Source organism: Phyllostomus discolor, chromosome 2 (assembly GCF_004126475.2).
Source record: "Phyllostomus discolor isolate MPI-MPIP mPhyDis1 chromosome 2, mPhyDis1.pri.v3, whole genome shotgun sequence".
Taxonomy (NCBI): domain Eukaryota; kingdom Metazoa; phylum Chordata; class Mammalia; order Chiroptera; family Phyllostomidae; genus Phyllostomus; species Phyllostomus discolor.
The window spans coordinates 116137215-116164462 of record NC_040904.2 but is presented as its reverse complement, the minus strand read 5'-3'; the positions used below and the strand labels follow the sequence as shown (position 1 = coordinate 116164462).

At 36.4% G+C, this 27248-nt stretch overlaps 1 protein-coding gene across 3 annotated transcripts in view; it reads left to right on the top strand.

Moving 5' to 3' along the window:
- The window catches only part of ZMYM2 (zinc finger MYM-type containing 2), a 131082-nt gene that overhangs the window by 36302 nt on the left and 67532 nt on the right, over positions 1-27248 (top strand). For 2 of the 3 annotated variants that reach the window (XM_028532748.2, XM_028532749.2), the window contains exons 3-6: positions 11649-12508; positions 17413-17698; positions 18887-19052; positions 20027-20239. In XM_028532748.2, the coding sequence (XP_028388549.1) occupies positions 11659-12508; positions 17413-17698; positions 18887-19052; positions 20027-20239 (1515 nt within the window). In that variant the 5' untranslated portion in view covers positions 11649-11658. The remainder of the gene's footprint in view (positions 1-11648; positions 12509-17412; positions 17699-18886; positions 19053-20026; positions 20240-27248) is intronic. The other variant, XM_036018390.1, reaches the window with a different exon arrangement.

Here is a 27248-nt window from a genome sequence, read left to right as displayed (position 1 = left end):
AACCTCCATACTGTTTTTCACAGTGGCTGCACCAGTCTGCATTCCCACCAATAGTGCAAAACAGACCCATTTTCTCCACATTCTCAGCAACACTTGTTGTTGATGTATTGATGATAGCCATTCTGATGAGTGTGAGGTACTCTCATTATGGTTTTAATTTGAATTTCTGTGAAGATTAGTCATGTTGAGCATCTTTTCATATATCTGTTGACCATCTTGATGTCCTCTTAGGAGAAGTATCTATTTAGGTCCTCTGCCCATTTTTTAATTGGATTTTTTTTCGGTGTTGTATGAGGTTTTTTTTTTTTTAAGATTTATTTATTTTTAGACAGGGAAGGGAGGGAGAAAGAGAGAGAGAGAGAAACTTAAATGTGCAGTTGCTGGGGGTCATGGCCTGCAACCCAGGCATGTACCCTGACTGGGAATCGAACCTTCAACACTTTGGTTCACAGCCTGCGCTCAATCCACTGAGCTACACTAGCCAAGCCTGTTGTATGAGTTTTTAAATAAATTTTGGTTATTAACCCCTTATCAGATGTATTATTAGCAAATATCCTCCCGAATATAGTAGGTTGTCTTTACATTATGTTGATGGTTTCCTTTGCTTTGCAAAGCCTTTGATTTAGTCTAATTTGTTTATTTTTTCTTTTGTTTCCCTTGCCAGAGGGGATAGATAACATCAGCAAAAATATTGCTAAGAGAAATGTTAGAAATTTTATTGCTTGTGTTTTCTAGGAATTTTATGGTTCCAGGTCTTACGTATAAGTTTTTAATCCATTTTGAATTTATTCTTCTGTATGGTGCTAGAATAGTTTCATATACTTGCATGTAACTGGTCAGTTTTTCAATACCATTAATTGAATAGATTGTCTGTACCCCAATGTATATTTTGCCCACTTTGTCAAGTAGTAATTGACCAGCCCTGGCTGGTCTGGCTCATTTGGTTGGAATGTCATTTTGTACAACAAAAGGTTTGGAGTTCGATTCCTGCTCAGGGCATATACCTAAATAGTGGCTTCAGTCTTCTCTTGGAGAGTCTATGGGAGGCAACCAGTCAATGTATCTCTCTGACATCAGTGTCTCTCTCTCTCTCTTCTTTTTCTTCTCTTTCTTATCAGTAAACATATGTTTTTTAATATTTTATTGATTATGCTATTACAGTTGTCCTATTTCCCCCTTCACTCCCCTCCACCCTGTACCCCCTCTCCCACCCACGTTCCCCCCCTTTAGTTCATGTCCATGTGTCATACTTGTGAGTTCTTTAGCTTCTACGTTTCTCGTACTATTCTTGCCCTCCCCCTATCTATTTGCAACCTACATTCTATGCTACTTATTCTCTATACCTTTTCCCCCTCTCTCCTCCTCCCACTCCCCTGTTGCTAACCCTCCATGTGATCTCCATTTCTGTGGTTCTGTTCCTGTTCTAGTTGTTTACTTAGTTTCTTTTGGTTTTGCTTTAGGTGTGGTTGTTAATAATTGTGAGTTTGCCATCCTTTTACTATACATGTCTTTTCTTTATCTTCTTTTCTTAGATAAGTCCCTTTAGCATTTCATAAAATAAGGGCTTGGTGATGATGAACTCCTTTAACTTGAACTTATCTGAGAAGCACTTTATCTGCCCTTCCATTCTAAATGAGAGCTTTGTTGGATAGAGCAATCTGGGATGTAGGTCCTTGTCTTTCATGACTTGGAATATTTCTTTCCAGCCCCTTCTTGCCTGTAAGGTCTCTTGAGAAATCAGCTGACAGTCTGATGGGAACTCCTTTGTAGGTTACTGTCCCCTTATCTCTTGCTGCTTCTAGGATTCTCTCCTTCATTTTTACCTTGGCTAATGTAATTATGATGTGCCTTGGTGTGTTTCTTCTTGGGTCCAACTTCTTTGGGGCTCTCTGAGCTTCTTGGATTTCTTGGAAGACTGTTCCCTTTGCCAGATTGGGGAAGTTATCCTTTATTATTTGTTCAAATAACTTTTCCACTTGTTGGTCTTCCCCTTCTGGTACCCCTATAATTCGGATGTTGGAACGTTTAAAGGTGTCCTGGATGCTCTTAACCTTTTCCTCGATTTTTTGAATTCTTATTTCATCATGCTTTCCTGCTTGGTTGATTCTATCTTCCTTCTGGTCCACTGTATTGTTTTGAGACTCAGATTCCTTCCTTTCACTATTGGCCCTCCTCCACGTATCTTCCTGCGTCTCTTTTATGGTAACCTGCATCCTTTCATCTCAGTTGTGCCCAAAGTCCACCAATTCTGTGAGCTTTCTGATCACCAGTGTTTTGAACTGTGCATCTGATAGATTGGCTATTTCTTGGTCGCTCAAAAGGATGAGTCCTGGGGGACTGATCTGCTCTGTTGAAAACATGTTTTTCCCCTGTCTCTCCTTTTTTTTTTTTTTTTTGGTCTGGTTGCTCTTGTTACGGTGGGGGGTAGAGCCTTAGGTATTCACCAGGGCTGGGCACCCCAGTCGCTAGATTGTGACGTTATATGTGGGGGTGGGGTGGAAGCGGGGACGGGAGAAAACAATGGCGATAGTTCCGTTCTCCTGGACTCAGATCCTTCTCTGGGCTCCCGGGCTGCAAGCTCTGCCCTGGTCCACAATCGCTACCCCTCTGGGTCTGCCAGCCGCAGCTTGCGTACTCAGGGATCACCACTGCGTTCTTGTGCCTCTGATGGCTGTCGCGCCGATTTCGCGCCAAACTTTCCCCGACCTCCGAGCGCCACCGACCCGGGCGAGCCCCGTGCCCGTGCCCGCCCGGCTCGTCATCCCCTACCAGTCCGGATGAACGCGTGTACTTCAACTTCTTGGCTGCCCCACTTCCAGTCAGATAAATCCTCTTCTGGATCTGGGCGTTATTCTGACTGTAAATTATTGTTGTTCTAATCTTGGTTGTGCGAGGAGGTACCATGCGTCCACCTGTTCCTCCATCTTCCATTTCTTATTTTATTTATGTGGGTCCTCTCTCTTTTGTTCTTGATTCATTGTGGTTAAAGTTTTATCAGTCAAAAAATACAATAAAAATAAATAAAAAATGTTTTATCAGTCTCATTTACCTTTTTAAAGAACCAGCTCTTTGTTTTATTGACCTTTTGTATTGTTTTTTTTTTTAGACTATTTCTTCTCTGGCCTTTATTATTTCCTTTGTTTTATTAACTTGAGGCTTTGTTTATTCTTTTTTTAGTTTGTTCAGGTGTATGGTTATTGCTTATTTTAGATTTATCTTGTTTCTTGTGGTAGGGAATATTGTCTGAATTTCACTCACAGGACTGCTTTTGCTGTTTCTCATAGGATTGGGGTCATTGTGTTTTCATTTTTATTTGTCTGAAGTATTTTTTTTAAAGATTTTTGTTTATTTACTTTTAGAGAGAGGAGAAGGGAGGGAGGAATAGAGGGAGAGAAACATCAGTGTGCAGTAGATGCATTGAACAGTTGCCTCTTGCATGCCTCCACCTGGGGACCTGGCCCGCGACACTGGCATGTGCCCTGACTGAGGGGGGAACCTGGGGTATAGAGGTTCTCAGGCCATTGCTCAATGCACTGAGTCACACCAGGTAGGGTTTTGTTTTTTAATTCTCATCTAAGGGCACGTTCATTGATTTTAGAGAGGAGGGAAGAAAGAAGGAAAGAGGGAGGGAGAGAAACATTAGTGTGAGGGAGAAACATCAATCAGTTGCTTCTAGAACTTTCCCTGACTGGGGTTTGAACCTGTGACCTTTTGGTTATGGGATAACCCTCCAGCTTACTGGGAACCATTGGCCAGGGTATATCAGTGTATTTTTTTAATATATTTTATTGACTATGTAATGTTTTATTGACTTGGCTAATGTAATTATGATGTGCCTTGGTGTGTTTCTTCTTGGGTCCACCTTCTTTGGGACTCGCTGAGCTTCCTGGACTTCCTGGAAGTCTGTTTCCTTTGCTAGAATGGGGAAGTTCTCCTTTAAATTTGTTCAAATACATTTTCAATCTGTTGCTCTTCCTCTTCCCCTTCCGCTACCCCTATAATTCAGATGTTGGAACGTTTAAAGAAGTCCTGGAGGTTCCTAAGTTTCTCCTCGTTTTTTTGTATTCTTATTTCTCCATTCTTTCCTGTTTGGTTATTTTGTTCTTCCTTCTGGTCCACTCTATTGTTTTGAGTCCCAATTTCCTTCCCATCACTGTTGGTTCCCTGTGCATTTTCCTTCATTTCTTTCATGGTAACCTGCATTTGTTCATCTAATTTGTGCCCAAAATCAATCAATTCTGTGAGCTTCCTGATCACCAGTGTTTTGAACTGTGCATCTGATAGATTGGCTATCTCTGGGTTGCTTAAAAGGATGAGTCCTGGGGCATTGATTTGTTCTTCTGTTTGAGCCATCTCTCTTTCTCTCTTTTTAAATATTTATTTATTTATTTATTTATTTATTTATTTATTTATTTATTTTTGTCTGGTTGCTCCTGTTACAGTGAGGGGTGGAGCCTTAGGTCTTCACCAGGGCTGGGCACCCCAGTCTCTAGATTGTGACGTTGTATATGGGGGCGGGGTCGAGAGGGAACAATGATGGTAGCTCTGTTCTCTGTGGGACCTCAGTCCCTTCTTTGGGATCCTGGGTTGCTTGCTCTGCCTTGCTCCACAATCACTGCCTCACTGGGTCTGCCAGCTGCTGCTTGCGTACTCAGGGTCCACCCGCTGCAGTCCTGTGCCCCCAGATGCCTTACATGCCCCTGCTTGCCTTATGCACCCAACTTGCTCTGCTGTCATAGTCGCTTCGGGTGCCTGGCTGCTTGTCTCCACCCCTTCTACCGATCTGGATGAACGGGTCTATTTCAACTTCTTGGCTGTCCGACTTCCATTCAGATAAGTTTTCTGTCAGTTCTGGGTGTTATTCTGCCTCCAAATTTTTGTTGTTCCAATCTTGGTTGTGTGTGGAGGTACGGTGCGTCCACCTATGCCTCCACCTTGGCCAGAAGACATCAGTGTATCTTTTGATCTTATCAGTGTGTTCCTTGATCTTATTGTTTACACATTCATCAATTAGCAACATATTATTTCGCCTCCATGTGTTAGTAAGTTTTTCTCTTTTTCTCTTGTTGTTTATTTTCAGTTTTCATAACATTTTGGTCAGAGAAGATTCTTGATAATAATTTCGGTCTTCTGAAGTCATTTGAGACTTGTTTTGTGGCCTAACATGTGGTCGATCTATCCTGGAAAATATTTCATGTGCACTTGAAAAGAATGTATATTTTGCTTTTCTGGGGTGATGTGGTCTAAATGTATCAATTAAGTCCATCGGGCCTCATGTCATTTAAAGCTGCTATTTCCTTTTGATTTTCATTTTGGAAGATTTATCCAGTGATTTCAGTGGAGTGCTAAAGTCCTCTACTAGGACTATAGTACTGTCAGTCTCTCCCTTTTTGTCCATTAGTATTTGCTTTATATACTTGGGTGCTCATGTGTAGGATGTATACATTTTTACAAGAGTTACATCATTTTGATGGATTGATTCCTTTATCACGATATAGTGGCCTTTTTGTCTTTTAATTATAACCTTTGTTTTAAAAGTCTGTTTTGTCTGAAAAATTTATTTCTACTACAGTTTTTTTTTCATTTGCATAAAATATCTCTCTTCAATCCTTTGCTTTCAGTCTGTGTGTCTTTTGTTTTGAGGAGCATCTCTGTAGCATAAATATGTATCTTGTTTTCTTGTTCATTCATCTATCCTATATCTTTTGACTGGAGCATTTAGTCCTTTTACATTTAATGTGATTTTTGGTAGGTACATATTTATTGCCGTTTCATTGTTTTAAAAAATATTTTGAATATGTTTATTCATTTGAGAGAGCGAGAGAGAGAGTGAGAGAGAGAGAGAGACATTGTGGGAGAGAAACCCATTGGTTGCTTCCCATACACTCCTGGAACAGGGATCGAATCTGCAACCTAGCTATGTGCCCTGACCTGGAATCAAACTGCCCTCTTTGGTGTTGTACAAAGGATGACAATCCAAGCAACTGAGCCACACTGGCCAGGGCACCATTTTATTCTTTAATTATTAAGTTTCTTTTTTGTTTTTTCTTTCTTCTTAAACAAGTTTCTTTAACATTTTTTATGTTTTTGGTGGTATTGAACTCCTTTAACGTTTCTTGATTGGAAAGCTGTTTATTTGACTTTGAATTTTAAACAGTACCCTTGCTTGGTGTAGAGTACTCTTGGTTGTAGATCCTTGCTTTTCATCACTTTGTGCCAGTTGTTTTGCTTGAAATGTTTGTGTTGCAAATCAGCTGACAGTCCAATGGGAGCTCTTGCTTCTTTAAGGTTCTTTGTCTTTAACCTGTTCCATTTTAATTATGATGTGTCTTGGCGCAGGCCTCTTTGGGTTCATCTTGTTTGGGACTATGAGCTTCCTAGACTTGTATGTCTTTTTTTCTTCACCAGGTTAGAGAAATTGAATGTTTCATACCAATGTCCTCTGTCTTGAAATATTTCTGTCAACAAATCAGTTGGTAGTATTGTATATAAGTAGCTGCCTTTCTCTCGCTACTTTTAAAATTCTGTCTTTTTGTGTAACCTTTGCCATTTTAACTATGATATGTCTTGATGTGGGACTCTTTGGGTTCATATTCTTTGGGACTCACTGCATTTCTTTTGTGTTTTTTATTCTTCACCAGGTTAGGAAAATTTTCAGTCATTATTCCTTCAAATAGGTTCTCAGTCCCTTACTCTCTGTCTTCTACCTGGCTCCCCTGTGATATGGATGTTGTTATGCTTAACGTCTGAAAGGTTTTTAAAAATGCTTTTTTTTTTTTTTGTTCTTCTGATTGGATGTCTTTGCTAACTTGTTTTCCAAATTGCTGATATGATCCTCTGCTTTATCTAACCTGCTGTTAATCCCTTCTTGTGTATTCTTCATTTCTGATATTATATTCTTCATTTCTTGACTCGTTTTTTATAATTTTTATGTCATTTTTTTATGCTTATTATTTTGTTGTTTACATTCTTGCTGAGTTCATTCTTCCTTTAAGTTCCTGGAGCATCTTCATAACCATTGCTTTTAACTATCGGGTAGATTACTTGCCTTCATTTCATTTAGTTCTTTTGGGGGGGATTTTTTCTGTTCTTTCATTTGAGGCATGTTTCTCTGTCTCCTAGTTTGGCTGCCTCTCTGTGTTTGTTTCTGTTATTAGGTAGATCTGCTAGTTGTGGTAGGGCGGCCTTATGTAGTAGGTGTCTTGTGGGGCTCAGGGGCACAGTCTCCCTGATAATCTATGCTAGATGCTCCATTTATTTTTTAAATCCCCTTTTAGCCTGTCATTTTGATTTGATATTTGTGTCTTTCATACATGTATATTTTAAATATTGATTGGGTTATTGTTTTATTGAATGGCCACAGTCTTTTTTTTTTTTTTTTAATTAATAGACTCTACTGCCATGACAGTTGTGGCTCAGTTGGTTGGGCGTCGTCCCGAAAAGCAAAAGGTTGCTTGTTTTATTCCCAATGGGGCATGTGCCTGGATTGTGGGTTCACTTTTCACTTAGTCAGTATGTGTACTCCCAGGCAACCAATTGATGTTTAACTTGCACATTGATGTTTCTCTCCATTTCTCCCTCCCTCCCTTTCCTTCTCTCTAAAAATTAAAAAAAAAACTCTTAAAAATAAGAATTTTGCTATATTTTTATTGTTTAATACTTTGTTACATATACATAGTACTTATGAATATTCAAATTCTGACTTACTACTTCATTTGTTTTAAATCATTTGATTTATTTATAATATGGTGTTGAAGGAGGGCTGTGTGGACACTCTGGACCGTCAGAAAGCTGAACCAGTGGGTTTTAGGGCAAATTAAGCCTGAAATGTTGCTGGAGGCAAAAGTGACAAAACTGATGCTGCTGTACTTGGAACACATCGCTAGAAGGCTGGGTTCTTTGAAAAAGACAGTAGTACTGGGAAAAGTAGAAGGTAGCAGGAAAAGAGGAACACCAAATATGAGGCCGGTTGACTCCATAAAAGACGTTGTAGGCATGACTTCACAGGACCTTAGAAAGGACTGCTGAGGACAGGACATTGTGGAGATCACGTGTGGTCACCAGGAGTTGGAGCCAACTCTGGCATGTAATACACACCCCTTCCTGGCCGCACAGTCTTGGGCAGCTTGTTTTTTGAGGGCTTCCCCCCCCACCCCCAAAATCTGTGTAGGGAAGATGATGATTTTACTTCATGGGGTTGCTTTAATGTATAACTGATGTGAATATTTGGTCATCGTCATTAAATAAAAATTTATTGAATGAATGTATTTTTAATTTAAACATTTTAATTGAGTTATAAAAATTTTGAATTAAATGTTATTCAGCATATTTATACTTTTAAACTTTCTGTAGTGGTCATGTTAAAATTTTTTTCATGTTTGCTTAACATTATGTGAAGGCCTTATGAAGGTTCCCCTAGCTACAGGGGTATCAAACTCATTTTCATGGGGGGACCACATCAGCCTCCTGGTTGCTTTCAGAGGGCCGAGTGTAATTTTAGGACTGTATAAATGTAACTACTCTTTAACAGTTAAGCGAGATCTTGGCACTACCACCAGGTAGAAACAAGGTGCTGGGCTAGATAAAACAAGGCGGAGGACTGGATTCGGCCTGTGGGCCTTGTTTTTGCCATGTGTGCCTAGCGTATGCTATTATTGTTTTACCATAAAGAAGTCTTTCTTAGTAAGAAGCTATTTTAACGTAATGTGTATATATTTTATTGTTTGGAAATATACTTACAATGTCTTAGTGTATGGAATGGAAATTGATAGATGTTTTGGTAAAGCACATGGTCACCCCTTAAGTTTTTAAATAGTTATCCATTTTTTTAAAGCAGATATAAGTGTCTCTTTTGTAATTTTACAATATTAGCATGCCTTCCTTTTGACACAGACACACCTTTTGCTTGTTCTAAGACAAATGAAGATTGCTTTTGGAATTAAGTTGTGCACAGTGTTTGAGTCCTGAGGTTGTATTTAGGCCCTTGGGTAGCTTTAACTAATGGGTTCGACCTACTGTTTCATGATAAAGTTTATGCCATATTTTGCTGTGTATAATGGTCACTTTTTTGGCCCAAATTTTAGAAGGAAAAAATAAGGATGCGTATTACCATGGGTATAATAAGGGGGCATAATAATCCAGTGTACACATCAGTGTACAAGAGATACATTGATTGGTTACCTCTTTCACACCACCAACTATGGGCCTGTCCTGCAGCCTGGGCATGTGCCCTGACTGGGAATCGAACCTTTTGGTTCGTAGGCTGGTGTTTAGTCCACTGAGCCACACCAGCCAGGCCTAACTTTTTTTTTTTTTAATTAAAAAAATTTTTTTAAAAGATTTTATTTATTTTATTTTTAGAGAGGGAAGGGAGGGAGAAAGAGAGAGAAACATCAATGTGCGGTTGCTGGGGGTCATGGCCTGCAATCCAGGTATGTACCCTGACTAGGAATCGAACCTGCGACACTTTGGTTTGCAGCCTGCACTCAATCTACTGAGCTATGCCAGCCAGGGCTCAGGGCTAACTTTAGATTTAAAAGTAAGCGAGAAAGCATGTTCAAAAATTAAGAAAATGCAACAAAATAAGCAGTGAACACTTTCTTCATCTCTAGGTCCCATCTGCCAAAGTGGTAATTATATTGATGTCTTCATCCTTCCTGAGTCTCTTTATAGCAATATAAGCAAATGACAATGTGTATGAAGTAGTAAGTGTTCTTAAACCAACCTTTTTAAAAAAAAAGCTGGGCTAAGTAACTTTATTAGAAAGACAATTACAAAGGGTTCAAGAGCTGGCATTGGGACTTTTAAACCAGTCTTTAAGACCTGCATTACCATTGTGTCCTCACCTTCTCAGACAACCTACTGTTTAAAAATGAGTCTGTCTTACACAGACCAGTTCAAATTCTCATTCATCCCATCTACAGATTACTTACAATCTATACACCCTTCTAGTTTTTTCTCCCTGTTTAGTCTCTGAGATTAAGGTGATTCATATTCAGTGTTCTACCATCTGTGCCCATAACCTTATCTTTTCCATCTGCTTAGGAACTTATTTTCTTTCTTTTCTGGGTCTCTTTACTATTAACTCTCTGCTATCTCTTTTGGTACAACCCTGCATATATAGTAGGTGTTCAGAAAATATTAATTGAAAATAGCAGAATGGTGAAGAGTTGAAATTTCTGAGTTATACAGACCTGGGTGTGTGTTCTAGCTGTGTGGCTTGGGCATACTAGTTAGCATCTCTAAGCCACAAATTTTTTTTTTAAATCCTCACCTGAGGACATGCTTATTGACTTCAGAGAGAGGGAAGGAAGGGAGAGAGAGGGAGAGACACATCAATCAGTTGCCTCTTACATACTTCCTGATGAAGGATTGAACCTGCAGCCCAGGCGTGTGCTCTGACTGGGAATAGAACCTGCAACTTTTCAGTTTTCAGGAGGATGCTCCAACCAACTGAGCCACACTGGCCAGGGTTAAGCCACAATTTCTTTATCATTAAAATGGACACAGTTTATAGCTATACCAAGGGTTGTTTTGAAGCTGTAACTAAAAAGTGGATTGTGTTTATTTCCTATAGCTGTTGTAGAAAATTACCACAAACTTGAGGGTAAACAAGTTTTCTTGAAACAACAGAAATTTTGTCTCTCACAGTTCTGGAGGTCAGAAGTTGGAAATCAGTGACACTGGGCTCTCACATCAAGGTGTCAGCACGATTATGCTTCCTTGTGGAGGGGGCTCTTGGGGAGAATCCATTCCTTGCCTCTTGATGGTGACTGCCAGCATTCCTTGGCTGCATTGCTCAATTTCCTCTAATGTGCTTCTATGGTCACACTGCCTTTTCTTGTGCTTGTAATTTCCCTCTACCTTTCTTTGATAAAGGGAGTTATAATTGCATTTAGGGCCCCACCAAGGTAATCTCATTTTTCAATCCTGAGTCATATCTTCAAAGTCTTTAAAGACCCCTTTAAAAATATATATATATATATATATTATATATATATAAGGTAACATTTACAGGTTTCCCAGATTTGGATTTGGTATCTTTGAGGGCCATTACTGAGAATTATACATAAGTAAAGCACACTTCATAGTGCCTGACAGGTAAGAATTTAAGCTTTTTGGATAGAGTCAAGAAGGATTTTATATTCCTAGAAGGATTTAATCATACAGTTACATGGGGGCAGAGGGTATGAGAAGGGATTTAATAAAAAAAAAAGACGAGCTAAGGGAAATTAGGGACTAGGCCATATAATTTTATTTAATACAGGTGGATAAATGTATAAATCAGGGATTCTTACTGTTAGATTTTGGTTATTTTCCTGCTCAAATGTATGTAAGAGGGCTTATCTGTTTTTAGTGTTAGTTTATAGTGAATAGTGTAATGGAAAGGTACTGATGGAAGTGGAAATATTGCTAAAAAGTGAATAATTACCTTTCTTTTTATATTGCTAGAGGTTCACATGAAATAATTAGTAAATAAGAGGAGATCACAGAGTGGATATCAAACTTTTCCTGGATATTAGAAAGGAGTCATTTTCATTTAGAATAAAGAGGAAGTTAAGGGTACTTAAAAAAATTCTTTCAAGTAAGAGTAACATATAACATGTCATGTACTGACATTTGTATTCTTTTTTCTGTCTCCTTAACAGGTTCCTTGGCATGGACACAGGCTCAGTGGGAGAATTAGAATTGGCTGATCAGACTCCTGTTTTATTAGGGACTACAGCCATGGCAACTAGTCTTACGAATGTTGGAAATTCATTCAGTGGTCCATCTAATCCTTTAGTTTCTAGAGCTAATAAATTTCAAAACTCATCAGTGGAAGAAGATGATGATGTTGTTTTTATCGAACCTGTTCAAACTCCCCTACCTTCTGCACCAGTGGTAACTGATCAAAGAACCATAACATTTACATCATCAAAAAATGAAGAACTACAAGGAAATGATTCCAAAATTCTTCCTTCCTCAAAAGACTTGGCTTCTCAGAAGGGAAATGTAAGTGAGACAATTGTCATTGATGATGAAGAGGACATGGAAACAAATCAAGGGCAAGAGAAAAATTCTTCCGATTTTATTGAACCTCGGAAACCTCCTGAGACTAAAAATAGAACCAATGATGTAGATTTCTCCACTTCCAGTTTTTCAAGAAGTAAGGTAAATGCAGGAATGGGTAATAGTGGCATCACCACAGAACCAGACTCTGAAATTCAGATTGCTAATGTTACAACCTTAGAAACAGGTGTAAGCTCTGTGAATGATGGCCAATTAGAAAATACCGATGGGCGAGATATGAACTTAATGATTACACATGTAACATCACTGCAGAATACGAACTTGGGAGATGTCTCTAACGGACTGCAGTCAAGTAATTTTGGTGTTAATGTACAAACATACACCCCATCTTTAACTTCACAGACCAAGACTGGAGTAGGACCTTTTAATCCTGGTAGAATGAATGTGGCAGGCGATGTATTTCAGAATGGAGAATCTGCAAGTCATCATAGTCCTGGTAAGCCGTGAGTGATCTTCCACCTCGTGTAAATGGATTTGAACTTTGGCTGATGCTTTTTCCTTTTGTAGTAATTGGTGCCACCTTGTTAGTTTATTCATGTAATATTAACTTCTAAGTTTGAAGTCTTAGCTAATAAGAGATATGAAACTATATACAATATTTTTCCATAATTATTAGAAAATTAACTGGAAACTTATGTCTAAAGGATTTTAAAAAAATACTCCTTATATTCACCACCACTGAATTCTAGCAGTTTGGCATCTTATGTGTCATGTACTTACTTTTTGCTAATACATTTTTAGTTGTATTGTTTTAATGTATAAAGAACAAAGAGATAAATTAGCACACTTAAGGTACAGTATAATAGGGTATAATTGCACTTAGATTTATTTTACTTTCTCTGTGTTTAATTTTGACTGATTTTCATTTTTACTTATTAGCTTTTTATTATACTTTTTATATTTGAAGGTTCAAATAAAGGTTTTCTCTGAGCAGCTTTGCTCTTTGAAAACATAAGAATTCTAGCTTTCTCATGACTGTATCCCTTTCTCTTTCACCTGCCCCCAACCCAGTTTGTGTATCTGCATCTATCTCTATAGCTCTGTGTGTGTCTTATTCTTCCCTCATTTTAGGTTCATTATCAGCTTTATCAACCCAGGAATTGTGGAGGAAATAAGAAATGTTTAAAACCTAGGCAGTGTATAATGCTTTATGAATGCTAGCCATTTTTTAATTTTATTTTTTTATTACAAGAGTAATGTCTAATTATTAAAGAATGTTTGGAAAATCTATAGTTAAAAAATGAGGGAGCCTTGACCAGTGTGGCTCAGTTGGTTGATCATCTTCCTGCAAAGTGAAAGGTCACCAGCTTGATTCCTGGTCAGGGCATATGGCTGTTTTGCTGGCCCACTCGCTAGTTGGGGCGTGTGCAGAGACATTGGATTGATGTTTTACTTGCACATGGATGGTACTCTCCCTCTTATTCTTACTCCCTTCCCCCCTCTCTAAAAATAAATAAATAAAATCTTAAAAATGAGGGAAAATGTCCTCTGTAGTCTTACTAACTAAATATTCATGCTTTCAGTGGGTGTCTTTCCGTCTTTTTCCTATGTCTTTTTTAACTTGGTTGAAATGCCACTCTGTATAGTTTTGTTTCTGTTTTTTTTTACATTGTATTTTCTCATATCAGTAACATTTCTACACAAAAAGTTTTAATGGCTGCTAATGAACGGGTATGAATTTGGCTTTTCCCATATTTGCTATTGTACATCTATGATGAACATTTTTGTTCAAATTTCTGATAGTTTTTTTTAGAGTATATTCTTAGAAATGAAGTTACTGAGCTGAAGGATATTACTTGTTCCTGTCCCCCTAGAGATTTTTGGTTTAGAAAAATGCATGGTTAATAGTGGTTTTGAAAGCAATATGTTTTTTTTTACTGAGTTTTGAAAAGTTTTCATGCCCTTGAAGACCCTTTACCCGTGTGTGTGTGTGTGTGTGTGTGTGTGTGTGTATTTATGTTTGTAGGGTATTCGTTGTAGAAATATATTGTCTGTTATATTGCTTTCCAGGAAGTTCTTGTCAATTTATACTACTATCAGCTGTGTATTAGAGTGTTTTTCATTGTAACTTGTCAACTCACATAAGTTTAAGAAATGATAGTGCTCAAATTAGTTTTAAAATGGCTATTTTGTCTTTTTTATAATTTATAAGTATATTAAAAGCAAGAGTATCAAAAAGAAAATAACATTCAACATCACCATTGAGAATTGCATATTTAATTTTAATCTTGAGTGAAGGGGTGTTCAATGCATGCAGCCCAAATTGCTATGAATGCAGTCCATTACAAAATTGTAAATTTACTTTAAAACTGTTTATTTTTTGTTCACCAGTTTTTAGTGTTTGTATATTTAATGTGTGGCCCAAGACAACTCTTCTTCTCCCAGAGATACTCTGGGAGACACCAAAAGGTTGGATACCCCTGGATAGTGTAGGTAGAGTTTTGCAAACTCGCCCCTCCTCCTACTTTCTTAAATATCTAGCAATAAATCTTGAACTTCTGACCATATTAAAAGTATGCTTGATTTTGTTAATTCTCTAATTAGCTCAGTTCCAGGTTATACTACACAAATAACTCTTATGAATATTCTTATGAATGCATCTGGGATACATATTTATTTAGAATATTACTGGCTCAAAGGGACATGTTATAAGAGTTGCATTTCTGTTTACTCAAACACGAGGGAGTGTAAAGCACTCATCAGAAAAACTAAATAGATATACTTGCTGCTGATGTATTTATGAATTAGCTCTTGTGTTTATGTGCTGTTTTTATTTGTAATAGGGAGTTATAAAATCTTGGCTGTGTGTACTGGCTCTTGGACTCATATACTACTAATGCATGATGTATCTTGTATAAAATAGAGAGTTTAGATGAAATGATTAGTCCCTTATATTCCTAAAGGTCTTTTGATATTGGAGGACATGAAAATTTGAAAGTAGGGGAAATTCAACAGCTGAAATATGGGTAAATGGAGCCATCACATTATTTATACAGGGCCTAAAAGTAAATTGAAAATAAAAGCACCATTTTGTTCAAGGTCAAGTTAATAGATGTTTTAAGTTTAAATAGGTTCCTTGAAGTATATGAGGTCTGTCCAGAAGGTATCCAGCCATGTAATATGAAAAATAGAGACATTTATTAAAGAAGATGCAATGATGCCTCAGTCCCCTTCAAAGTGGGCACCTTGGGACCTCACACAGTTCTTCTAATGACCATCAGCTGCCTCTCTGCCATATTTTCCTAAACTAGTCTGAAATCGCTCCCCTTTCAAAGGTGATTTTAATTTTGGGAAAAGCCGGAAGTCATAGGGTGCCAAATCTGGGCTGTAAGAGGGCTGAGTCGCCTGGATGATTTGATATTTTGCCAAAAAGCTCTGCATGAGACACTATGCATGAGCAGGTGTGTTGTTATGATGACACTGCCAATCACCAGTTGCCAATGGCTGCAGCCTTCTGAATCATCCAAATAATTTCTGAGGAGGAATGGTGAAGATTAACACAAAATCTGATGCAGATTCATTGCTCTACTCACTCAGTCATTTTGAATTCGATGGCCACACATGCTCACTCAGTGGTGCCTGCTGCCCTCACTGACGAGTACAGTGAAGTTGTCATTGTCTACACATGGGCATTCCAGTCCACTCTCCTTGGTTGCCAGGTTACATTGTTGTTGCAAACCATTCTTGTTATATTAACAATGGCTGGACTTTTTCTGGACAGACCTGATATATGCAATGTTAAGCCTACAAAATTGAAAATCCTAAGGAGCTAGTATTTGTGTTGCAAAAAAACTATTCCTTCTAGCATATGTTCAAACAGTTTTTGATTGAGGCCTCACAGAAGGTAAAATTGCCAGTTGTTTCAGTGATTTATTGTTACCAATATTTAAAACTGTGCAGTTACCTGGATGATGATAGCAGGATAACAAGATGTAGACTGCATTGTTCATTCTGTATATAAAATATATATATATGTTTTGGTTGGAGGGATTGTGAAATACAGTAAAATTTGAATAGCAGTGTGTGTAGCCTGTTGAAACCATATAGGTTGTGGACTGGACAGAACTAGGAAATTGCTTTCCTCAAATTTTTATAGTAAAGAAGTTTTCCTGAGCTCTGGATATAATTTATACTTACTGTTGAAAGAAAATAATGGTTTAGCATATAGCAGGGCAGCTTTTTATATATGGAATTTCTCCTTGAAATTCAGAAGAAATTAGAAAGGAAAAAATTGTAGCCTAAAAAGTTTCATAATGAAAAAAGATTATGGTTTTGGTAGTGTAATGAGAGGTCTGTGGTACTATAACTCTGCAGTAAGCTAGAGACTGCAACTAAGTACCAATGCAGCTCACTGTTGGAGGACAGATGAATAACTGCACTCCAGTGTTAATGCAACATGTACCTTCAATTCTGTGCTGTGTTCAAACTGTTGACAGTGGTAGAGCAATATGTTGGATTTGTTACTGTATGTTGGCTTAATGTCATTTCTGTGTAACACTCTAATTTCTTTGTTATTACATGGTATAATTAGAGGCAATGGAACTGAGTGTATATATGAAAAAACTGGTCTTAAAAAGATGTTCTGAATATAATTGTATGTAAACTTTAAAAGACTTATATTTGTCAAAGGTTCTGGTTGTTGAAGATTTTATTACACTTTTATATTAATGTATATGTTTCTTAAAGTAATATTTTGCAAATTAATTCTTCCTATTCAATAACTAAAGGCTAATATATATTATCAGATATATATTTTTAAACACCGAGAGGTTAGAGTCATTTTTTTTTAAGATTTAATTTTTTTTTAATTTTTAGAGAGAGGGGAAGAAGGGAGGGAGACAGAGAGGAAGAGAAACATTAGTGTGTGGTTGTCTCTTGTGTGCCCCCACTGGGGACCTGCCCTGCAACCCAGGCATGTGCCCTGACTGGGGATTGAACCAGTGACAGACACCTTGGTTCACAGGCTGTCACTCAATCCACTGAGCTACACCAGCTAGGGCAAGGCTAATATTTTTTAGTGCTTCCTGTGTTGTAGTCACTGTGGCTTCTTACATGTATTATCTCATTTAATGTCTAGCATTTATATGATGTTGTTACTAGTTTAGAGAAGAGTTAGGTACAGAGGTTAAGTAACTTCCAGGTCTAGCAAATAATGGAGCCTGAATGTCAATCAGCGATTCTTACTCCAGAACTTCTGTCTGTAACATCTTTGCTGTGCTGCTGCCTTGTTAATGTCTTGTCTTTGTACAAAATGGGAAGTTAAAGCTCTTTCTCTGATACAAGTTTCACTGTGTGAAAATACTTGTTTCATTACTCTTTCATGTGCATTTTGTTTTTAAGATTCTTGGATTTCCCAGTCAGCCTCATTTCCTCGAAATCAGAAACAGCCAGGGGTGGATTCTTTATCACCAGTGGCCTCGCTTCCTAAACAGATTTTCCAGCCTTCTGCCCAACAGCAACCTACTAAACCAGTTAAAGTCACTTGTGCAAACTGCAAAAAACCTTTACAAAAGGGACAAACAGCTTATCAACGAAAAGGATCTGCTCATCTCTTTTGTTCTACGACCTGCCTTTCCTCCTTCTCTCACAAGCCTGCTCCAAAGAAACTCTGTGTTATGTGTAAAAAGTAAGGTTTACTTTTCAACATAATTCCATATGGTTGAATATAGGTGGCATAAAATTTTAGGAAAATTGTTAGATCTGAATTACCATGTTTTCAAAATTGATAAGCAAGTTGATTGAATATTAAAGCCAGACTGAAATTTATAATGGTTTTAGAGCGTTCTCCATCAAGCCCAGATGGCTTATGATTAAAAGCCTTTTTATTTGGATAGGCTTTGAGGTTGGCCTTCTAATTAATTTTTTCTGTAGTTTCTATCTTACTCCTTGAATTTGTAAAATTACATACTTATTAATTAGATAAAATTGTTAAGCAGTTTATATATGAGTAGTTCTTTATTAAAATAGGTCAAGTTTTATAATGTCTTCATATTAAGAATTAAAATTGACAAGTCTTTGGATTTTATGTGTTTGTTTAGGTGTGTTTTGAACATTAAGTTATTGGAATACTCACTATTTCAAGACTCAGATAAAAGTTTTTGACAGCCTTGGAGAGGCAGGATGCTTTTTTCTGCCAACTTTTAGGTCTGGCTTCGCTGGTTTAAAAATAAATGGGATATGGTATATTATGTGCAAGATGAAACCAGGTGGATTTTCTTGTACCATCTTTTGGGGCAGCTGACATTTGAAGATATTTTTGATCTTAGAGCTGTAGAAAGGTTGTAGTGTTTTGTATGAGTTTAATAAAGTCAGATATTGGAACAGTTATACACAATTTTACATTGCATTAAAGTAGACTTACATGCTGCAGTGTAGGATCTTGAAATTAAGAATTAAAGGTAAACTTCAAAGATTATCAGTAATGTCATTTCTTAACATTTCTAATTGCAGTTAGAGAGTTGTATAGAATGGTAGGTGGGGTTATTTTTGTCGTGTTCCTGTGACTTAGATGTCTCATGCTTTCTACTTACCCAAGGAAGGGGAATTGAAAAGGTATTGTAATTTTTGGGGGGTATTGTAAATTTATACCTCAGTAAATTGGGTCTTAACATTAAATTAAACTCTATATAAATGATAACAGCCATTTTGTTTTTTAAAGTGTTACTAATATCTGAAAGCCTTGTTAAGAGGTTTAAGAATATATTAGGTAGTGGCAAGGATTTAAAAGTGTAAAATAGTTCTGTTTCTATAGAAATTAAAAATTTGTTATTTTTTAAAATAGAATTTTACTTTAAGTTGTTCCTCTTATTTTCAGAGATATAACTACAATGAAAGGAACCATTGTTGCTCAAGTGGACTCAAGTGAGTCCTTCCAGGAATTCTGTAGTACGTCTTGTCTGTCTCTCTATGAAGACAAGCAAAACCCTACTAAAGGAGCTCTAAATAAATCAAGATGTACAATTTGTGGTAAACTAACAGAGGTTTGTATTTTTGTGCTTTATCACTTAGTTCTAAATAATGGAAATATTTTTAACTTTATAAACAGTTATACTCTTATCAGTGTGTATTTCTTTAAATGTGATGATATATAAAATTGATCTAATTCTCATTCTTTTTATAGTGAGAATGATTTAGGAAAAATTATAATATGATATAATGTGAATTGACTTTTTTTCCTGAGGTTGGGAACCCTTCTGGTCAAAACCAGTGTTTAAGCCAATAGAATGACTAAAGTAGTAAGACAACAATCTTGCTTAAGAAGTAGAACAGTGGCCTTGATCAGTGTAGCTCAGGTTGTTGGAGTGTTCTTCTGTAACTGAAAGGTTGTGGGTTTGATTCCTCCTCCGGCTGCAATGATGCCTTGTCCAAGGGAATATGATTCCTGTTCTGGACGTGTACAGGAGGCAGTCGATCGATCGATGCTTTTCTCTCACATTTGTGTTTTCTCTTTCTCTCTCTTTCGCTCTAAAAAGCAATGAAGAAATGTCCTTGGGTGAAGATTTAAAAAAAAAAAAAGAATGAGAAAGTGGAGGGAATATTTTCTGGTAACTTCACATTGTTAATATTGTATTAAAATGTTTGCATTTGATTAAAAAAGAAAAGTGGGAATAATTTATAATATTGGTTCTCTCTCCTCCCTTTTGTAAAGCAGCGTATTTTCATAGTTCCTTTTTACAAGCTTTATACTAACAATAACCAAACTGGGTTGTTTCCTATTTTTAGATACCTCTAGAGGAGTTTGTAGTTATGTCGCTGGTGGTCCTCCCTGCGTCATACATGTATTCCTTGTGTGTATACAGATGGTTCAAGGAATAATGAAATATACTTTGTCTTTTCCCATAAGCATTCCACAAAAAAAAATTATTGAGGGATTTCTTTTTCTCTTGAAGTACCTTGTTACTTGTCTACCTGTCATACTCATTTGTTCTTTAAATTTTTGTTGTTTTTCTTTTAGATTCGCCATGAAGTTAGCTTTAAAAATATGACTCATAAGCTCTGCAGTGACCACTGCTTTAATAGATACAGAATGGCCAATGGTCTGATAATGAATTGCTGTGAACAATGTGGAGAATACCTACCCAGCAAAGGTGCTGGAAACAACGTCCTGGTGATTGATGGTCAGCAGAAAAGATTTTGCTGCCAAAGTTGTGTCAGTGAATACAAACAGGTAATTCATGATCTGATCAAAACCAGCCATTCTTCTGAAACTGTTGTAAATAGTTTTAATCATTTTATTCTTTAACAGCATTAACCAGATTTATCTTATAATCTCATTTGATTCCATTATTGTCTTCATATCTTAGAAATGAAATATCTCAAATACTATGCAGAATTTTGGATATAAACTTGTCATTTTTATATATAAAGGTAAATGAATGCTACTGGAATGATTCCTCTTTTGAGTGTTCTTTTTTGGGCGATTGGAGGGGTTACAAATATGATTTTTCAAATTGTTAAAGCTTGGCTTAGGACTGATTATCTCATTTTTTAGTTTTGAAGGTTGATTTCAATTTTAAGGCCTTTTTGATTTAGTTTATTTTTTAATTTATATGCATGGTTCACAAGTAAAATGTACATAAAAAGATAAACTCAGCAAAATCCAGCTCCCATTTCTGTCTTCTCTTGATTTCCTATTCATTCTTTATAGGTATCATTGTTCAGTTGTTACTATTGTATGTTTTCTGTTCTGTCTGAAAAATTATGGAAATATATAATTCATTCTTAGTTTCTCTTTTTTCCTAGCCAAAGGGCACCATACAGTATATACTGTACTGTATCTTCCAATTTTCATTTCACAGTGTGTCTGGGAAATTATTCTATATCTGTAGACTGTTTTCTTTTTTATGGCTATACAGTTAAATTTTCACAAATTTTGTGAGCCAATTATTAAAAACACCTGTTATTAAAAATTAAATTATAGAAATGGATAGAAACATTGTATTTGTATTAGTCTGCTAGGGCCATCATAACAAAATACCAAAGACTGGAGGTCTCAAATAATAGAAACTTACTTTGTTATAGTTCTGGAGGCTAGAAGTCCAAAATAAGATGTTTTTCCTGGTTGGCTTCTGGTGAGATTGTTTTTCCAGGCTTGTAGATAGCTTAACTAATGCCTCCCTAAAGGCTCTATTCCAAATAGAGTTTAATATGGGTTAGGGCTTCAAGATACAAATTTTGGGGGAACACAGTTGAGACCACTACATTATTGAGAAAAAAGGAAATAAATACTCAGAACTTAACACTTCTATACACTTATTATATATCTGTGCTCTTGAGGTTATTTCCAACTTCTGTATTTGTATGATGCAAATATACATAATGGTGTACTTCTGTGCATCTTTTCCCAATTTTGGGTTCAGTTTTGTGTTGGCCACTTGATATTAAGCCATAGTGGTAGTGTTTTCATGGCAAATGCTGCAAATTATGGTGTGATTCCCTCACATCCCAAGAGCTGTGGTTAATCACATACAAGACAACACTGGGCTGTGTACTAGTTTACTTAATCACTTTGTTGGTGATGGTATTTGGGTTATTTCCAATCTTTTACTGTTAGAAATAATAGATGGTGAGTAATCTGGTACATACATCTCGACTTTGTATTTGAGAAGGTGTGGTTTCAGGTTAAACTTTTAGAAGCAGGATTACTTGGTCAAAAGTAAACACATACATTAGTTTGTTAGGCATTATTAAATTTCCCTGTGTTAAGAGTTGTACCAGTTTGCATGCTTCTCAGTAATATTGTGGAAGTGTCTGTCTATAGCTTCTCCAGCAGAAAAGATTAACACAGCATTCCTTTTGTTAGGAATGATGATGAGAGGTTTATCGTATTTCAGAGGTAATTGTTTTCTCTGTGAATTGTTTGCCTCTTTCACTCTTTTTTTCTTTGTTTGGGTTTTGATCTTTTTTTTTCCCTTTTAAACTGAACATTTATTTTAATGAACAAAATCATTGGTAATTTGTTCATGAAACAATTACTGGCCACTCACTATGTTGCAGGTACTGTGCTAGTTGCTGGGAATAGTACAGTGGAAAGTAAAGTAGGCGTACTGCTCACTTTCATAGAATTTGCGTTGGGGCTCACTTTCATAGAATTTGCATTGGGGAGGCATATTTCAAATTTGGTAATATAAAGAAGGCTATAATGGTGATGGAAAGGATCAGACTAATGATAATCTCCAGTGTTTGATGTTGACGATTTTGGTAGGAATGCAGGCTTTAGTTGGCTTGGGTTAAAGTCCTGGCCCCCCCAGTCATCATGTGTGTCCTGGGCAAATTAACTTCCTTGTGCCTTGCCTCATTTTCATGTGCAGAACTAGTAATTCCTGTCTCGTACTGTTACTAAAATAATCAAATCTAAGTCTTTCGATTTTTAAGATCCTACTTCAAGAAACGGAACACTAGCTCTGGCTGGGTCACTCAGTTGGTTAGAGCATTGACCTGACTCTATGGTCGCAGGTTCAGTACCTGGTTAGGGTGCATATAGGAAGCAACTAATGAATGCGTAAATAAGTGGAACAACAAATGGATGTTTCTCTTTCCCCCTTCTTTGCTCTAAAATCAATTAAAATATATATTATATATATTTATATATAAATACAAATATATAAATATATGTACACACAAAACTTCCCAATTTGATTAAAGAAAAGAAACTGAACACGCCTAGTTCTCCATCAGGCCATTTGCACTCTTGTCTAATTATTTTCCCCTTCCTCAGAGGTAAGCTGCTAATTGTGACTTCTGACTTCATGGTTTGATTTATTAACTCTGTGTAAATGGCATTAATATGTGATAAGAGTCATCCATGTTACATATAACTGTGATTGGAGGCTTATATAAATGTTTTATCATGTAGAATTTTAAATTTTAATATTGTCAGACTTAACAGTTTTCTATTATTGCTTCTAGGTTTTGCTTCATATATATATATATATATATATATATATATTTTTTTTTTTTTTTTTTTGCTCCTAGGCTATAAAGGAATACTTTCCATGTTTTCTTGTAATGTTTATAAGGCTTCCTTTTAACATTTAAATCTTTAACCCATTTGGAGTTGATTCTCATCTACAGTTGAGTTGAGGGTCAAATACCGGCTTCCAAATAACTGACCTTGAGACTCATCATACTCAGCATCTGTTTTTTTTTTTTTTTATGATTTTTAAAAATTTATTTTATTTTTTGACAGAGGGGAAGGAAGGGGGAGAGAGACAGAAACATCAATGCGTAATTGCCTCTCACTCACTCTCTGTTGGGGACCTGGCCTGCAACCCAGGCATGTGCCCTGACTAGGAATCCAACCGGTGACCCTTTGGGTCACAGGCTGGTGCTCAATCCATTGAGCCGTACCATCCTCAGCATACTGAGCATCTTTTTGATGTCCAAGTGTACTTTATAGAACAAGGGATTTCATTCTACTTGTTCTATTAGTATTCTTGTTGACTTTATTGGTATTTTATCTTTTGTTATTTTAAGTGAGGTCTTCCATCCTTTTGTGTGTGTATGTGTACATAATGTGTGCATATATAATTTTATTGATCTTAAATACCTGCTACTTAACTGAATCATCATTATTGGTTAATTCTCATATTTTTTTCTTTCAGTTACAGTTTACATTCAGTATTATTCAGTATTAACTTCAGAGGCCCAACATAAAGTTTAGACAGTAATGTACTTTACAGGGTGGTACCCTGATATTTTGAGTGCCCACATGGGCCCATACATAGTTATTTTGACATTGACTATATTCCCTGTGATATAATTAACATCTCTGTGACTATTTTACCAATTTGTATCTGGTATTTTTTTAAACTAACCCATCATATCACCTGTAAAAAGATAAGGTTTAAAAACTTCCTTTCTAATTCTTATTCCCATTATTTTGTTGCTTGACAGTGTTTCCTAATAACTCCAGTATAATTTTAAATAGTGGAAATAGTAAATATCTTTTTCTTTTTTTAGTGGGAATGCATTTGGTGTTTCCTTATTAAATTAGATGCTGGCTTTAGGGTTGAGGTAAATATATTTTATCATATTAAAGAAATATCCATTATTTCTGTTTTATTAAGCATTTGACTAGAAATGAGTATCAAGTTTTGAAGATCTTTTCAGTGTCTGTGGAAGAGATTATGTATCTTTTTCTCCTTTTAAATCTATTAATGGATTTTAATGGATTTTTGAATCCATTGGTATTCATAAGTGAGATTGGTGTTTAGTTTCCTTTTTTGGTGGATGCAGTCTTTAAGATATCAGTGTTATTTTTGCATTATAAAAATGCTCAGGAACATTCATAGTAAAAATGGAAATAAGTGGATTAAGTATTCAACTCAAAAAGTTTATAAGGAAAACAAACTAAAAGAAGCAATAATGATAAGAGTAGAAAATAATGAATTAGGAAATACAGTACTAAAATAATTAAGAATGCTGCTTCTATGAAAAATCAGGTCTTTGGAAAACTAGAAAAACCAGTAGTTAGTCCTGGCTAGCATGGCTCAGTGGATTGAATGTCAGCTTGCGAACCAAGGGGTCACCAGTTTGATTCTCAGTCAGGGCACATGCCTGGGTTGTGGTCGTGTCCCCAGTAGGGGGTACAGGGGAGGCAGCTACACATTGATGTTTCTCTCCTTCTTTTTCTCCCTCCCCTTTCCCTCTATCTAAAAATGAATAAATAAAATCTTTTAAAAACCAATAGTTAATATAATGAGAAGAGGTTTTAAAATGCACAAATTCAAAAAATTGGAAATGACAGGCTGTACTTAATCATCAAAACAGGGAAAGTTGAAAATCAGTAGTTAAGGAACCACATTATATAACCCTACATAAAATGTGAAAATATAATTTCCCTAAATTGATTCCAGAGCATGTACAATAAAGCAGAGAAATTTCTATAGAAGAAAGAGAGATTATTTAAAAACTACCCCACAAAAAGACATAGGCTCAAATGATCTCTCAGAATTCCAACAAATAGACCTAGACATTAGTGTGGTGATTGCCAGAGGGAAGGGAGGGGCGGGGGAGATGTGGACAGATGGGACATCTGTAATAGTGTAAAGAATAAAAATAAAGTAAAAATGAAATTTTTTAACTAGGTTATCTCAGTGTTATTTGAACCATTCCAGAAAATTAAAAAAGGAGGGAAATAACTTATTTCTTTAATGTGCTAAGTATGTATAATAAAGTTTCTGATTTTAAACATTTTAAATTATACTTTGAGTGGCATTTATTTATCATATGAAGCCATCACCTCTGTTTCCAGAACTTTTTCAGAACCCACAGAGAAACTCATTGACAGGCCAAAAACTCCTCATTTCCCCCTATCCCTGATAGTCTTTACTTTGTGTCTTTCTGAATTTGTCTATTCTAGATATTTCATATAACTGGAGTCCTACAGTAGCTATCCTTTTGTGGGTTTATTTCACTTAGCATCATATTTTCACTTTCATCCATGTTTTTAGTGTTACTTTTTATGATGAAATAATTCATTGTTTGTATATGCCATATTTTGTGTATCTTTTCATTTATTGATGGACATTTGGGTTGTTTCCACCTGTTGGCTACTGTGAATCATGGTGCAACAAACTTTGCTTTGTAAGTATCAGTGTGAGTCTTGGTTTTCAATTCTTGTGGGTATATACACCATATTTTGCCGTGTATAATGTGCTCCCGTGTTTAATGCACACCTACATTTTTGTGCACATTATACACAAAATTATTATTCCTATTATTATATCCATGGTATGTAGTCATTTTATCCATGTATAATGGACATCCTTATTTTTCTCTCTAATATTTGGGCAAAAAAATGTGCATTATACACTGCAAAATTTGGTAGTTAGGAGTGAAATTGCTGGGTCATAGGATAATTTTTCATTTAGTTTTTTGAGGACCTGTTGAATTGTTTTCCACAATAACAATATCATTTTACAATTTCTACCAGCAATACACAAAGGTTACCTTTTGCCATACATCTTTCCAACAATTATTTTTGTTTTAAAAATATTTTGATTATAGTTGCCTTGTAGGTGTGAACTGGTATTTCTTTGTGGTTGTGATTTACATATCCCTAAAGACTAATGATGTTGAGCATGTTTTCTTGTGCTTATTGACCATGTATGTATTTTTTGGAGAACTATCGAAGTCCTTTGCCTATGCTGGAATTGTTTTTCCTTTTGTTCTTGAGTTGTAAGAATTCTTTATATATTGTGAATGTAAATCCCTTATCTGATATATGGTTGCAATAATTGCTACATGTAGACTGTGTTTTTACTTTCTTTTTAAAAAAATACTTTATTATGTATACAGAGAGGGGAAGGGAGGGAGAAAGAGAAAGAGAGAAACACTGATGTGTGAGAGAAACATCAATCTGCTGTTTCTCCCATGCCCCCAACTGGGAATATGGCCCATAACCCAGGCATGTGCCCAGACCTGGAATTGAACCAGTGACCTTTTGGCTTGTGGGATAATGCCCAACCCAGTGAGCCACACATCTGGGCTCTTTTTACTTTCTTAATAATATATTGCATATACAAGAGTTTTTATCTTATTTATTTTGTTTAAAGATTATTTATTTTTTTAGATGGAGGGGAACGGAGGGAGAAAGAGGGAGAGAAACATCAATGTGAGGTTGCCTCTTACGCACCCCTCTACTGGGAACCTGGCCCACAACCCAGGGATGTGCCCTGATTGGGATTTGAACCAGCGACCCTTTGGTTCACAGGCCAGTGCTCAGTCCACTGAGCCACACCAGCCAGGGCAAGAGTTTTTAATTTCAAGAGTTTTTAAATTTTAATGAATTTATTGGGATGGCATTGGCTAATAAAATTATAGAGGTTTCAAGTGTACAATTCTATAATATATCATCTGTATGTTGTATTGTGTGTTCAAGTCTTCTATCACCATTTATCCCTTCTTTACCCTCTTCTGCCTCCCCCTACCACCTATTTTCTATGGTAATCACCATACTGTTGTCTGTGAGGTTTTTTTCTTTGCCTAATTCCTTCACCTTTTTCACCAATCCCCCTCCCCTCTTACAGCAGGCAGTCTGTTTTCTGTAGTATAGAGAGTCTATACCTTGGATTTTGTCAAAATCTTCCTTTCCTTCATATGGTTTTTACCTTCATTTTATTCATGTGTATTACATTGAACCATTCTTGCATTACTGGAATAAATTCCACTTG